At 43.1% G+C, this 15,446-nt stretch overlaps 2 protein-coding genes across 5 annotated transcripts in view; both read left to right on the top strand.

Moving 5' to 3' along the window:
* The first annotated feature begins 500 nt into the window (after window positions 1-500).
* On the top strand, window positions 501-3,211 carry ddx28 (DEAD (Asp-Glu-Ala-Asp) box polypeptide 28). The gene has a single exon (XM_086195288.1). The coding sequence runs from the start codon at window positions 724-726 to the stop codon at window positions 2,377-2,379; it is 1,656 nt and encodes a 551-aa protein (XP_086051414.1). The 5' UTR covers window positions 501-723; the 3' UTR covers window positions 2,380-3,211.
* A 1,814-nt stretch (window positions 3,212-5,025) lies between these two features.
* Window positions 5,026-15,446, top strand: part of LOC147269594 (talin-2) — an 87,091-nt gene continuing 76,670 nt past the window's right edge. For 2 of the 4 annotated variants that reach the window (XM_086187614.1, XM_086187592.1), the window contains exon 1: window positions 5,026-5,243. The gene's annotated coding sequence lies outside the window, so the exon portion shown is untranslated. Of the gene's footprint in view, window positions 5,244-5,608; window positions 5,628-15,446 lie in introns of those variants that run through there. The other 2 variants (XM_086187607.1, XM_086187598.1) reach the window with 2 other exon arrangements.

The raw sequence follows: 15,446 nt of genomic DNA, 5'->3' as shown, positions 1-15,446 counted from the left end.
TTGAAGATCTAAAAATTCAGACTCAGGGGCTTGAGGCATGCTTTCTATTGAGTGGTGTAATGTAGAAGAATCAACTCTGCCTAGTGGGAGGAAAAAAATTAAGCAGAGTGAAAAAACCGCTAGATGTGCAGAGAAAGTCACTATAATGAGTCACATAGTCATCTCAGCCCTCTTTAATAAATCAGAGATAACAGCAGATTTGATTTGAAGTATGTAAAATGTAAAAAAAACACACACTACAGGAAAGAGCACCTGTACCCATACAGAAAACCTAAACCGTGCTTTAATGTACAGAATCAGAGAGAGGGAGGAGGGGATTGAAAAAGAATTTTATAATTTACGAAATTATTATTATTATTATTATTAGTAGTAGTAGTAGTAGTAGTAGTAGTATCATAAGTATAAGGGCGATTCACCATACCAGTTGGTGGCGACGGGCCAATGCGCCAAAGTATCCGTAAACGTCATCACTCCGCGTCCGGAGTCTTGACATCATCAGCCATCGCTAAGAAAGCATGTTTGTAAAGCCGCTGATGGGAGACACGAGATGACTGCATATTTCAGTTCTTTTCTTTCTTTTATGAAAGCTTTACATGGAATACCAAAGATTACCAACTAGTTTCGACACCACTTTTTTTTTTTTTTTTAATTACGAGCGGTACTTGGACGTGTTTTTCTCTTCTTGCTAGCACGTTGTTGCTATTGGGCTGTTCCAGCAGAAAGATGCAGGCCTTGAAGGTCGGTTGTTTGGCTCTCTGCTCCAGACCATTTTACAGCTTTCGTGTGTATGGCTCTGTCATTCAGACTCGCTTTAGTCAAACTGTACCCCCGTCAGAGACTGTAATTATTCGTGTTCCGCGCTACTTGGAGAAGCGCGTCGAGAGCATTAAGGAGACTCGGGGCAAAAACAAAATAAGAACCAGCAAAGCCGGGAAACTCCTAATTCAGAGCAAGAACCCTGATCTCAACCAGTCTGCGGGACATATTCTTGGAAAGTTAGAGCCGACCACTCTCTGTTCAAAAGGATGGAAACACAATAAATCGTTCGGTGATTATTTCAGCATCAATAACACCATGTCTGTGGCACCTTATGTCACTGAAAACTTGAAGAATCCAGAGCAGAAAACCTCAGCAACATTTCACAATCTGAAGATCTGTGAAAAGCTGGTGGAAACCTTGGACAAAATCAATATTACCCACCCCACAACTGTCCAACTGCAGACCATCCCAAAGGTCATGAAAGGTCACAATGTTCTCTGTGCAGCAGAGACGGGCAGTGGAAAAACGCTGAGTTACCTCCTGCCTATCATTCACAAGCTACAGGCATATGATGCATCGGACATGTACAGTCAGAGTGAACAAAAGGTCTGCACTGTAGTTATTGTGCCCTCCAGAGAGCTAGCTCAGCAAGTGGCTGCAGTGTCAAGAACCCTGTGTGCTCCGTTTGGCATGCAGACAAGGACTTTGGGAGGTGGACAAGGTGTAAGACACATCAAAATGGTCTTCAAGAAGGGTGCCCCTCATATTTTAGTGGCCACACCAGGTGCTCTGGTCAAGGCCCTGCAGAGAGACTACGTGGACTTGAGTGAGCTGAGCTTCTTGGTGATAGATGAAGCCGATACTATGTTTGACCCTAGCTTTTCAGAGATGTTGGAGAACATCCTGCACCACACTGACATCGCTAGAGATCTTAAGGAAACACATCTGGACTTTGGCCGTAAAGCCCAGTTGCTGATCGTGGGGGCCACCTTCCCCGGTGGAGTCGGAGAGGTTCTAAGCCAGGTGACGGACATCGGCAAGATGGTTGTTATAAAGAGCAAGATGCTGCACTTCCTCATGCCACATGTCAAGCAGATGTTCGTGAAGGTCAGGGGTGTTGATAAGATCCTGGAGCTCAACCAAGCCCTGAAAATGCTTCAACAGGAAAAAGGAGGGGGTGCTGTTCTGGTGTTCTGCAACAAGGCAAGCACTGTCAACTGGCTGGGCTACTCTCTGGAGGAGTTGGGGGTGGAGCACGCTCGTCTGCAAGGGGAGATGCCTGCCTCTGTACGGGCAGGAATCTTCCACTCATTCCAGAAGGGCATGGTAGATGTGCTTGTATGCACAGACATTGCCTCGCGTGGTCTCGACACATCTCGAGTGCGCTTGGTTGTCAACTATGACTTCCCAGAATCTCACACTGACTACATCCATAGGGTCGGACGGGTTGGGAGGGCAGGGGGGGTAGAAGATGGGGAGGTGCTCAGCTTCGTCACTCATCCCTGGGATGTGGAGCTTGTGCAGAAAATTGAGACTGCAGCACGTAGGAAAAACAGCTTGCCAGGGATGGAATCTCACATACATGAGCCCAAACCTCAAATAGTTGAACCACAGGAGTAGAAGTGCTTTGTGTGTATCTGTGTTAGATGTTGGGTCGATGCACCTAAAATGTACAAAACAGGTCATTCTTTGGAATAAATTTGCATTTGATCAAGGCAATGTGACTTTAGTTGGCTGGAAACCTGTATAACTATTTATATTTCTGTCCTTAGTGACACTTAAATACACAGGAAACATATTTTTGTGTGGTTTTTAATGGCGGTGCTCTGGTGTCGCTGTGTTTCACTCCAGCCTCACTTGCCCTGTAGAAGACAAAACCACTATTATGGGAAGACACATTTATCAATGGAAACTTAATTTAAATCACATAATTTGAATGTTAAAGAATTTAGTCACATAACATCAACATTGATTCATAAAGAAAACCTGAATTTGATTCCTCCATGTATTTGTAAAAACCTGCAGCTGCTTTTTTGTGTGTGAAGGAGCTCTGTCACATGTTCAGAGCTCTAACGTTTTTGGAAATATTGAAAAACCCAGTGTGGCCTTAGAAAGACGTCCAGCTGTTGCCATCACATGACAAATATCACTTGCTTCTGTTTTCTAAATGCCATGATAATTATTACCAATAAAATGAAGTGTATTTAATCTAATTGCATATTCTTTGCACTTTCTCCTACCTATAAGAGCATGATTTTAAAGCTGAGGCACGCCTCCATACCCTAAACAAGAGGACAAGAACTGTATGTACTGTCCTGTAATAAATGTTGGCATGTAAAGAGTATCTTACATTTACTATCATTATGTGGAAAATCCAGAAGTGAAACTGTATATTGTGTTTTCCCTATTTCAGTCTCCTTCCAGCTCCGTATTATGCACTGCTCGTGTTTGACCACAGGGTGTCGGTATTGCTCTGTTAACCTTCATATGTTACCTACACGTGATGCTTTGAGGAAAAACCTGCAGATTTCTGTTAGGTGTTAGTGTTTTTGTTTTGTATTGGGGTTTTTTTTTTTTGGGGGGGGGGGGGGGGTTGGACAGCAGCTGAACACTAACACAGTGATTTTGTGGATTTCACTAATTTGTGGGTTTGCAGTACAGAAGCACTTTACACAGCAGCAATCTTTGGTCATGTTGTGGTCAGGCCATAACCTGTCACCTCAACTGTTGATGTAGTATGTCCATTGTACTTTAAGTACCCCCCCCCCCCCCCCACTTCCCGCCTGCAGGTGCTTGTTGAAAAGCCACCATTTCTTTTTACAGTAACTCTTTCCCATCTCCCTGTTCTTATTTGATCTGGCTGTTAGTTTATATAACTTTTTTTAAAAATCAAAGTAATGCTAGGTATTTTTCTTTGATTATGGATGGACAGATGACAACCAATCCCCAAGTAGAAATGTCTTCCTGGATAACATCTACTAACATCTACATCCACATATTTAGAGCTGGATGTTTGTCACTGAGTCATGCTACATACCTGCTGTTGCAGGCAAGAGCGGCTGTGGAAGTGTGGAGATTACAGGAGCAGACTGACGGGCATGTTAACAGCTCTGACAGTATCAAGGAGCCTCCGTCAGAATGTCTGGAATTCAACAGTGATTCTCCAGCTGGGTTCAACATCTTTTAGCTTGGTCCTGGTTTAGGGTCATGTTTCACCCAACTACCCTGACATAAGGACCCAGCATCCCCTTATAGCCTGTCTCACAGTTTATATTTAAATCTTCCCAAATGACACTGGTAAATAAGAATGTATGAGATATAGATATTTTAAATTTGTCTGAACTTACTGTCACCACCATTTCTCAGAAGCATTTTTATGGCTAGGAATATTATTTGTTTCAGGCAGTAGATCAGACAATTTCACATGAGGCATTTTTACTGAATAAGCTTAATCCGTTTAACGGAACACTGTTTAATGACTCCTGCGGTGATTGTGACACTACTAGCCCTCACATTAACAAATGAAAAGCTTGCATTTCAAAGTGGGTGGGAGGGGTTTGAATGACGTGAGTATCTACTATTACCCTGCAACATGGGATACGTCAAATACTTGCTAACGGTTGAACAAGTCTTACAGAGTGACAGGTTCCATCATGTGGCCACAAATTAATAAAACGGAGGGCACGTGTATTTCTTGTATCCACGGATTATCAAATTGAAGTAACACCTTATGTCGAGGATCTACGAATGAAATAAATTGTGGGAACATGTGTTATATCATGGCCAAAAATTAATTAGATTGAGGAAGTGATATATTCAACAATTACCTGAATTGTAGGGAAAAGTTATAGGTGGTATATTGTATATTGGCTATATTTCCCAGGGATTCAGTTGTATTTGCTTGATTACAGTCAGATACAAAACAAACAAACAAACAAAAAATTACGGGCGTGGAAAAAAGTTGTCGGTGTTTTTCTGCCACGAGACTTTAATTTTGGTAGTCTTGCTCTTCAGACTTTTTTCAATAAATATTGCTTATCTATCTCACTGATATGTCCTTTTCCACTCACTAGACTTTATAAGGCTGAATATAACGGTTTTCATTCATGAGCTCGATCATATAAGAACAAACCACTTCAACTATTCAATCATATACAAATCTAGTTTTAGTTCACTCAGTGGACGTCGAGGATTTGAACGGACTACAAACCATTTTGTCCATTTATAATGACGTATTTCCTTTTAAACCCCCACCGTAGGCTTATGCCCCCCCTTCCCACAAACACACACAGCCGCCGCTGCCCACACACACATACATACATACACACACACACGCACACTCACACTCACACACACACACTGTCCGGCCACTTGGAAATTTCTCTCAACGCGGATGATATTTTACCGCTGAGGAGCGGGACTGTCGGCTAATGTGCATCTTCTCCGGGCTGCCAGCTTGGAATGCCCCAGTAGAGGACCTGAAGGTAGGTTTACAACATTAATCGGCTTATTCTCCTGCCCATCTCCCCCGCAGCACACGCAGAAATCTGTCTGACCTTCCCTCCGACCAAGCTTTTTTTTTTTTTTTTTTTTTTTTTAATAAACCGCACGCCGTGTGTGTGTGAGAGAGCGCGCAGCGTGAGTCCCTGCTTGCCTGATGGGAACCTGCATATCACCTCCTCGGCTCGCCTTCTGCATGCATCGCTGCTAAGTTCTGCTCCTCCGGTGCTTCTTTGAATAAACTTGTGGAGACTTCTCCGAGGAGAGGGGCTGCTGCATGGGCTCGCCCGGTGAGGAGGGTTCCGGGGCTTTCGTTTTTAAGCTTGTGGACAGCAGCGGTGGCAACTGCAGCGGCGGCTAGTTTTCTGGTGGGTGTGCGGAGTCAAAGCATGGAGAGTTACCGGAGGGGCTGCTAGACAGATCTTACTGGCCAGGGAGAACTAGCCTCCGCCATGTTAAGTTACCATCACGCTTCCAGTAATGCCACAGGGAATTGTTGCCAACTTTTTTTTCCGCCCACTCCTGGATTTGACCTGATAGAGCAATGTCATAGAGGCGACCACCTGTGAAAGCATCGCGGTTTGCAGTGCAAATCTCCCACACCGTACCGGTAAAGTTGATATATCTTGCAAAGGAGGCATGGGTGTTATTTCCATCCCCGGCGAGGTCATGCGTTTGTGGCTAACGTGGAGCACCCATGCCACCCTATCACGACTGAGGCGATGCTGTGAGGTGCGAAACATCATGTATGAATCCACCGCAGCAGCTGCAGCTACATGTTCCATCCAATATATGAAATGCGAGGATGGCGTTGTGCGCGTGCGTGTTTGTGCGCGCGCGCGGGCGCTCTGCTGCCACACCCCTTCATATATCTATACCAGCCTCTACTGCTCTTCACAGTCAGGAACATGCTTGTGCCGTCATTGTCTCAAAAGATAAGACGTTTATCAATAAGCTGCATGATGGATCAATACTGCACTGCTCTGCCAGTGTGTGTGTGTGTGTGTGAGAGAGAGAGAGAGAGAGAGAAGGTGGTCATATGAGATGAAGCAAGAGATGTCTGAAATGTTTGATGTGCTACTGAATGTCAGTTTGATGGACACCAGTGAATCGTCCTGAAGCCCTCCCACCTCCCCTGAACTCCCTTCCCCTCTCCCCTCAGGTTGGGTAGACATTTAGAAAACACATGACTATAGCCTGGAGGCTGCTGTGTGAGAGATGCCTAAGAAATGAGTGACAGGTTGGTTACACATCCTCTAGGTATGTCTAACATCTGTCTGGCTGCACATTTTAAAACAAATGTTTTCTGACATCTGTAGTACACCATGCGTGGGTGGAACATCTCTTTTGCAACATCATATAAAGTCGAATTTTGACACGAGATTAGATATTTTCCTGCGATTTGAAAATTGCAGTAGGCCATATCGCGAATAATTTCTGATTTTTATTGTGCAGACCTAGCCTGGGTGTTGTGGTTCATTGGAAAATTCAGACAAGTATCAAATAAGTTATGTTTTCCTGGAAATTCATATTTTATAAAAGCATGGCTCAGTCTATATCATTGCATCTCTTTAAGTTCCTTTCAAAATGGCAGCTCCCCTCTGTTGTCGAGCCAGGACTCTGTTCTCCACCACTGATCAGTTCCGCCTCTGTTTCCTCAGTGAAAATGTCATCGTCTTCAGCCTTTATAGTTGACTGTTAGTATCAGCAGCTGCTGCTGTTTAGTATGCAGCTCCTCCACTAGCGACGCCACCGATCATTTATTAAACTGACCAAACTCTATCTGGCTTTCCTGACATAAAAGCAGCAATCAAAATTGTTTCATTATATTAGCAGCTGACCTTTGGAGGGATGTGTTTATGCATCTGTAATGCTGCCGCTACTAGTTTGCACCTAATTTTCTCAAAGCAGATTGATTTCCAGACACACACTCTTTAATGCTTCAGCGGTGTTCAGATACTTCGTGCTGAGGATGAAAGCAGAAGGGTTATAAATCACATTGATTTGACAGATGATTACTCAAACTATTCATTGGCTTCTTCTGATAGCCATGCAGCCAGTCTGTCATCTTTGGGGACTAACTCACAGTCGGCATGCGCTTCTGACTTGAAGACCAATCTTGTCCTTTCGAAGAGGGATGCGTGTGGCTAGTTTATTGATCACTCTCTTGTATGAAATTGGCCTCTTTTGCCTTAGATGACTACCGAGCAAAAGTTATAAGCAACCCGTAATGACTGTTGAATCGTAAAAAACATACTCTTAATACAGGAGACTATTCCATCAGTAGTGTTATAAAAGCAGCGGCTGTAAAATGGTAGATACGTATTTACATTTGCACGTATTCATTTCATCTGTTTGGTTCCGTACCATCTTAAAAACTGAAGATTGTCTGTCTGAAAGCTCAAATAATTTTAATCCTCATTCATAGCTCATCGCTTCTTCCACCTGAATCATCAGTCACCGCAGAGAAAACTGGTGCATGTTTCCCAGTTCAGCTTGCAGCTGGTCACATAGACTGTGCTGAATTATGGATCTCTTGTTTGAGATGTTGCATTTTTTGGATGTGGCAGAGCACCTTAACTGTAGCAGGAAAAGGTGGAAGATATATGCAACAAAAAAAAAGTAGGAATATGCACAAGAACACAGAACCTTCCACCTGTAATGACTGTCTTGTGTTGCCCCAGACACATTCGAGGAGTAATCACAGAGAACCTGCTCCTCTCTGTCCTTTGCATTTTCCTCTGTATGTAAACAAACCTCAGTGCTTCAAAGATGAGAGGCTCATCAGCTGAAGCCCTTAAAACGGTCCGAAAGGTGAGCCGATAGAAAAGGTTCTTTTTGTGGTCCTGTTCAGCTTGAGGAGTCGGCGAACTTTAGAACGCTTTGTGTTCGCCGCGTAGGTGTCAAGTGAAGCAGACTTTCCCTTGGGGTTGTCTCTCAGTTTGCGTCTTCTGGAGTGTTCAGAAATGCTGACTAATTGCTTCGAAATCATTTGCAGGGCTTAAAGAGACGATGTGTGAAAAAAATCCACCGTTTTAAAAAGCTGAACGATGACTTTGTACTAGCTTGCTCACATGTTCAGGTTTGTCAGGCCTTCTGTCACCACCAAACACCCCACCACCACCACCACCACCACCCAAACCCAAATGCTCTGGAACAACTGACACTTTTGTTCCCTGTCAGTATTCTTAGTTTTGTAACAGCTGTCTTGCTTTTGTCTGGATTCTTCTGTGATATTGGTGAGTTGTCATTTGCTTTGTTTATTTCCTTCCACACTTCTTTTCCTGTTGGTGATGGAGTGACCAAGTCTTCGTTATTTGTGGGCAACAGATCAAAACAACTCTTACTATCAAGCCCTGAATGCACACATGCACTCAATGTTTTAGGTCATATTTGTTGTTTGAACTAAGTGCTGTCGACGTAACATTGCACTCAACTCAGATTTTAGGAATGGAGCGGCGGTGTGAACATTGTGAGGAGTCCTGCAGTGTGGTCTGAATGGAGACTGAGGAATGTCTGGCCTAGTTCAAGTTAACAATATTGCAGAATTTCACACTTTGTTGTGACCAAGCTAAGGCATGTGTAACCTTAAACATCAAAGTCAAATCACAAGATTCCAATCTGAGTAAAGAGCCCCTTTGCCTCCCTGTCCTAATACAGTACTCGCTTATTTCTTGACAGCACCAGACAGAGAAGGAATTGTATCACTCACTTTCCATGCTTCTTTGTCCCAACCTCATTCCTATATTCCCAAAACATCAACTGTCTCAGTACTCAGCAAAAGTTAGGGTTTGTAAAGGTCAAACGAAAACCACAAAATACTGTCCGGCAAATGAAATGATAAGAAATGTGGAGATAAATGTGGAAGATTTCAAGATGTTTACATCCAGACCTTTTCACAACGAACAGTTTCTACGCGAGTGGCATTAATAATATTTTTCTAAATAATGAAATTTAAGGAACACTGCCACATTTTTGGAAAATATGCTTACTTACCATCTTCCCCAGAGCAAGACAAGGAGATAGATATCCTAGTAGGGAGCTGAGCCCCACAGAGACAGCTGACTGCTAGTTAGCTTAACATAATGAATGGTTTTGAATGGGCAGGATAGCATGTCTCAATCTTGCTGGCTTTGCTTCTAAAAGCTGTAGTTCCTCTACTTTGTATTTTGGTTCTAATAGATAAGATTCATGATCCTTGTGTTGTCCAGTAATCCTCCTCATCTGGTCTTACAAAGTCAGCCGTGATAAGTCGCTCTACTAGCTGACAACAAACATTTTCTTTTGTTGGGTGAAGTTCAGACACGGCCTTTGAGGGGTTGGGTTAAACCACTGTGCCCAGGAGTTTTGTCAGAAGAGTAGTTCTTTGTGTCTAATTTTGAAGTGTCACTCGAAAAAGAAGTATGCCAACCTGCCCAACCACTACCATTCATTGTGCTAAGCTAACTAGCAGTTAGCTGGTCTCAGCTCCCTAGTGGGTATGTATCTTGTTGTCTGGGGTGGATAGATAACAAATGTATTTACAAAAAGTTGGCATGTTCCTTTAATACCGTACACTGAATAATAGGGCTGTTGGAAACCGCCTCCATATGTGGTACTACACACTGCGATGTAAGTGAGTGGACCTCCAGTATTGAAATGATTATTTTTCTGTCAGTCTCCAGGAGCAGTAGTTAATGTGGTTGTCATAGTGACTACAACTTAGGAGACATTATCAACCACAAGAGTATGATGCTTACAACAACATTAGGGTGGTCTGAAACATTCATTCAGTGTTCGTGGCAATTTTTCATGCTTTTCATGACTTATGAAAACCAAGTGGAGACAATCTGCCAGTCGGACCTGCAGCTGTTCAGTTGGTACTCAAGTTTCAATAGAACATGTTGTACACAGAGTTTGTTTAGTATGTTAATTGATCAGATGGTCCATAAACACATCATATCAGACATGAAATATTCCTGTGGTTGTGTGAGGTCAAGTCCCCTCTGGTTAAATTTGTAACAGTGAAACGAACAACCAAACTATTTCTAGATTTAAGCGTCTTCTTTATTAGCTTTCCGGAACTGCTTGTCACAGGATCTGTTACAGCTGTTTGGCTATAAATACATAAACATAAACTAAAATAGCCTAATTGTCTGCTGTTAAAGATAAGTCCTTTTACATGGTATGTCGGGTTCACCTCTGTTTTCTTGGGAATTATCCTCTTCACTAGACTCTGTAATTCACTTTTACGAATTATTCTGCTAATATATAGTTGAACCCTGAAATGATCTTTTTGGTGCAGATTTTTTTGATTTGATACATTTTGGATTTGTGATGAAATTATTATTCTTATCCGTCATTGTGGAAGCATTTGGGGCAAAAAAATATTTGGCTCGTAATTTCAGGGGTTCTGTCCAAAGCGGGCCGTCATGCAGACCCCAGGCTGATCTGCTCTGAAATGTGTTTCAGGTTTCAGCTGAGCTCTTCAGCTATTACTGGACTGCATCTCTGGCAGATATCCCCGCTGCCATGGATGCAGCCTCAAGGCTCATGCCTGTTAGTCACCAGGGCAGAAATGTAACCTAATCAGGTGTCTGTTGCTCCCCGTACATGAGCACGCCACACTGTGAACAGAGTGTCGATCTGCTGTCTTGCATGGAACCAAATGTGGCTCTCGTCAGCCATGTCACGATATGATGCTCTGTCATTTTCACACATAACATAGATCCCTTTAGTGATCCTCATTTTGCCTCAGGCAGTAAAATTCTTTCCCTTTTCCCCCTTTTCTTCTTCTTCTCTGGAACATCTTGATCTTGCCAAAGAAACCACATAATGCAGTTGAAGCCTAAAGGTTGCAGAAACATGCCTATTAACAGAGAGAGATTGCTGGCTGGCACAGCCAACATCTGCAGCGAGGAAGTGAAGCGTGTAGGTCTCTTATCACTACAAATGCCCCCAAGCAACACGCTGAGATTCACCCAATGGGCCACTTGATGCCAAATTGTTGTTATATTGAATTATTTTAATTCCCTTTTTGCTATGAAATAGCCACGGAAGCTAATATGGCATTAAAACTCATAAAAATGTTGGCTGTTTTATGGCCAAAATCTGTTTGCATGCATGAAAGATTTGCTCACATTTGTCAGAACTGAAAAAATTAGAATCTGAAAAAAGACCTTATACGCTTTCATCGCAAATTCATTAATTTTTCATCAAATCCCATCTAGTGTATTTTAAAGACGAGAACAAGCGCAGCTTTGAAGATCTCACAGCAGCTGCCTGTAACCGTATGGAGTCCCCAGCCATGGACAAATGGTTTTGTCATTACTCAACAGGTTTGTTGACAAATTTCCACATTTCTATCACTCTCTTACAACTATATTTGTTTCTGTGATGTTGTGGTTTGTGAAAATAATCCTGTGTTGGAATTCCCCTGGATGTGGCCGCAGTGGAGCAGCCCGGAGCTTTGTTGAGCAGGGGGTGAGTGAACATTCTGAGAGGGCTGGAAATGTATCCCACCCCGTCGCAGCTTCTCAGCCCTCCTGCAGCCTGGGGCGTCTATTCTTGGTTTTCCCATAGGGATAAATTCTTGCTCCAAATGTTTGGCGGCGGAATTGCATGGGTAGTAGCCCCGCTGTATGTATGGTGTGTATATATAGATATAAATGGTCCCGGAGTTACAGGCTAGAGAGGGCATAGCTTGTGTATAGATTCATTCAGGTTGGACTGTCTCTTTAAAACATGCCGTCACCAACCCCTGTGGCTAAAATGGTTACTTTTTAAAAAATCTATTAGTATTCCAGTTAATTTTCAAAGAAAAATGACACTGACTGCTTGAAGGTATCACTTTGGACTTTAGGGATTTCATTACTTTCCAATAATTGTAGACCAAACAATCACTTAATGTATTTTGGGTCTAATAGCAGATGAATCAAGCTTGTAGAATAGAGTGCATCCCTCAACCAAGGGGAACTTTATGGCTTGTTAAACTTTCATGTTCGGCTGTGATTAAACCTGCAGACGGCGATGAGGGGGCCCTCCGATGAGCGGGCCCTCAGATCCTCGTGCACTTTGCTGTGTTCGGCTGTTTTGTCGAATATGAAGATGGTGAAACCTGGGCTTTTTTGGATTTTGCACGATGTAGCAGAATATCTTTGAGTCCAGTAACAACATTTTTGTGTTGTATGTCAAAATTGGGTGCCTCACTGTGGTAACATCGTTAACGAGAGCTGTCTTCACAGTAACCCTTCATCACGTTGCTAAGATGTGTCTGATCAAATTTGAGATTGATCCTGTGGAAACTGGGAGGAGTATAAAAGTAAAAAAAAAAGCCATTTCCCTTTACCACCAGGTGGTGCTATGACTAATCTGTCCCCAAGTCTGTTGGGTTCTTCCTTGGCCAATTCTACCCCCCTGTCATCAGAGCTTGATGAAAATAAGCTGCATAGTTTTTGTGTAATGTGCTGACAAACAGGAGCAGCCATCACCAAAGACAGGACCTCCTCTGTGGAGGTAATGGTTGCAGTTCTAATATCACAGCTCTCCACATCGCACACATAAAGTTTAAGGAAACTGACATCTTCATATCCATCTGTCAGTCATTATCTGTAGCTCCAAGAGGTGTTTGAACCCTCAGCAAGTAAAATTGTTTGGCAGGTCATTGTTTTGCCTGATAATGGAAAATGATGATGTGTATTGTTCTGTGACAGTTTAGCCAAATGTCAGCGCTAGCTTGAAGCTCAAACAGATTCGACTCATGCTTGATGCTTCCCCTTTGTATTTCCAGTCGTAGCTCATTTTCCACCAGATGATTGTGTCACAGGGTGCAAAATGCATGTTGACAAATACGACACTTGCAAGAGAAAATGTTTCCGCACACTTGGAAAAGGCAGTCTTTCACCTCCACTGTGAAAATTGCGCTTAGTTGTCTGTCTCCTGTTTTATTCTTTTCTTTTCCTAACCTTTTGGCTCTTGGGTTATTTCAGATATTTTACTTTTGCAACCTTCTCAGCCTGACACTACAAAAGTCTGCACACGGTCGGTACCACCAGAAATAGCTCTTAAAGTGGCTGTTAATGTATGACTGTTACACAATCATGCTGCTCCTTGCTCATGGCACAACCTGTCTGGAATGGACTTGCTTGCCCCCAACCAACCACCCTACAGGCCTGCGATGTTGCTCGTGGAGGTTGTAGCATTTGAACAGAGCTATATAAGGCAAACAATTCTTTGTTTATTAGTTGAGGGCAAGTACATGGGATTGCTGCCAGGCCTCAGGAGTTGAAAATGAGGACAGAAAGAAGACGAAACACCACTCAGGCAGAGTGCACTCTGTTATGTAGAGCTGTAAACACATCTCTGTGTCCCCCCCCCCCTTTTTTTTTTTCAACAGTCGGATTATGAGTGTAGCAGCTGGCTTACTTTTCTTGTGAAAAGCTCGCTCGGTGTTAATCAAGTGGCTGCAAATAGCTTTTTATTTGTGTGGTGTTCTCTAATGCGACTGGCCACAAGGATACAGCAGCTATATTAGCAGCCTCCCTAGGACTTCCAGTCTGGTGGTCTCTGTCGGGAGAGTTATGAGAAAGGGGAGACTGTAAGAGAGAGGCTGTCCACCTGCTGCAGACTGCCTGTCTTCCCCTGGCCTGACTTAGTAGTAGTAGTAGGTGTGTCTTAGTTGTTTGACTTGTAAAGAAGCCTCAGTGCAGACTTACCAAGGGAATTTTTTTTTTAAAAGATTGATATTCAGAGTTTCTCTTGTGCTACTTCATGGGGGGGGGGGGGGTGTCGAAAATTTAGCAAAATAAAATGTTTAATTCCAGCTGCTGATGATAATTGTTAGAGTTGGGTAGAGAACTCCTTATTTTGAAGGATGGACAACAAATTAGGGTGATGCCGCCAACTGATTTTGTGGTGCATTGCTAGGGAAATTTGGAAAAAAACTTATTTTCCCCCTTTTTCAAAGAAGAGAAAATAGGCAAAACGTGAGATGGAAACCTCTGATTCAGATAAACTTGGACATGTCAAATCTCTCTCTCTCCCTCTCTCTCTCCCTCTCTCTCTCTCCCTCTCTCTCCCTCTCTCTCTCTCTCTCTCTCTCTCTCTCGCTCAGCTGTTTCTACTGTCATCCTGTTGACTGATATTTCTAAACATCGTCTTCATCTCTGGTCAGCATGCAGCACGTCCAATACAATTTAGGACTAATACAGTTTGTCGAACCAAAAATAATTCCTCTAGACTTTTCCATTTGAGGGGACAGCTCTTCTTCTGCAACTCTCTTACAGCCACAGCAATGTGTAATGTTGCCTATCGTCCTCCTCTGGTGGCTTTCTTTTTCTGCGACACATCCACAGTTCTTTAAAAACAATTTGCCTGAGAAGTACACGGAAACATAAATCGTGTCACATTTTGGAGAGCAAATCTGTGTGAGAGGATGATAGAATAAACTATAAAACCCATTTCACATGATTAAAAACCTACCAGGAGTTCATAGGCACCCCAGGTTAAGGTGGCGCCTGTCAGACGTTACAGCAACAAGGTGCCCAGGTTTAATAGGTGAACAGGTGTCACTCAGGTGGCGGCAGCCAGAACTGCAGGTGGTCGAGAGTTGCACTGCTCCTATTTGGATGTCTGATTTGTAAAAGCACAGCGGCAGTGCAGTTTGCAGCTGAATTTGACCGTTCACTGAACACACTCCACATCAACTGCATGCAGCTGTGCAAGGACCTTCAACATGTTGGCATGTTGCTCTGTGGAGGATTAGTAAGAAAAGTGCTGGATTTTCTGCTTCATGAGGACTATATGCTTATTTTCCTCAGCCGCCTGTTTAGAAACAGTTGCATAATCGCTTGTGATGGAATTGTACTGAGACTAGTGTCTGTATTATTTTTTTTTCCTTTGCCAATTTGAACTATTTGTTTATTTGCAGTAAAATATAGAAATAGAAGATTAGCATAAAATGTATGGTAGGCTTGTGAACTTTAAGTCTGCAGTGTTTCATGTCTATGGGTGGTTTGTTCTCCAGCTGGCAATGAGACAAATGCTGCATTGTCAGATTCCTCTCTTTTGATGGACTCAGGCGTTTTGTCTTTTGGACTCAGGCTAGAATGCCAGCCTTGTCCTCAGTTGGTTACTTATCTCCCCAGAGCAGAGCACACCCTCAGGGAAATGACTTGGGGGAAGGGGTGGAGGAGGGGGGAGGGATTCCC

This window comes from Aulostomus chinensis, chromosome 2 (genome assembly GCF_037954235.1).
Source record: "Aulostomus chinensis isolate RoL2024-O1b breed Wild chromosome 2, RoL_Achi_v1.0, whole genome shotgun sequence".
In the NCBI taxonomy this organism is placed as follows: Eukaryota; Metazoa; Chordata; class Actinopteri; order Syngnathiformes; family Aulostomidae; genus Aulostomus; species Aulostomus chinensis.
Note: the sequence above shows the minus strand (reverse complement) of the source record. Positions and strands in the feature narration are given on the sequence as shown.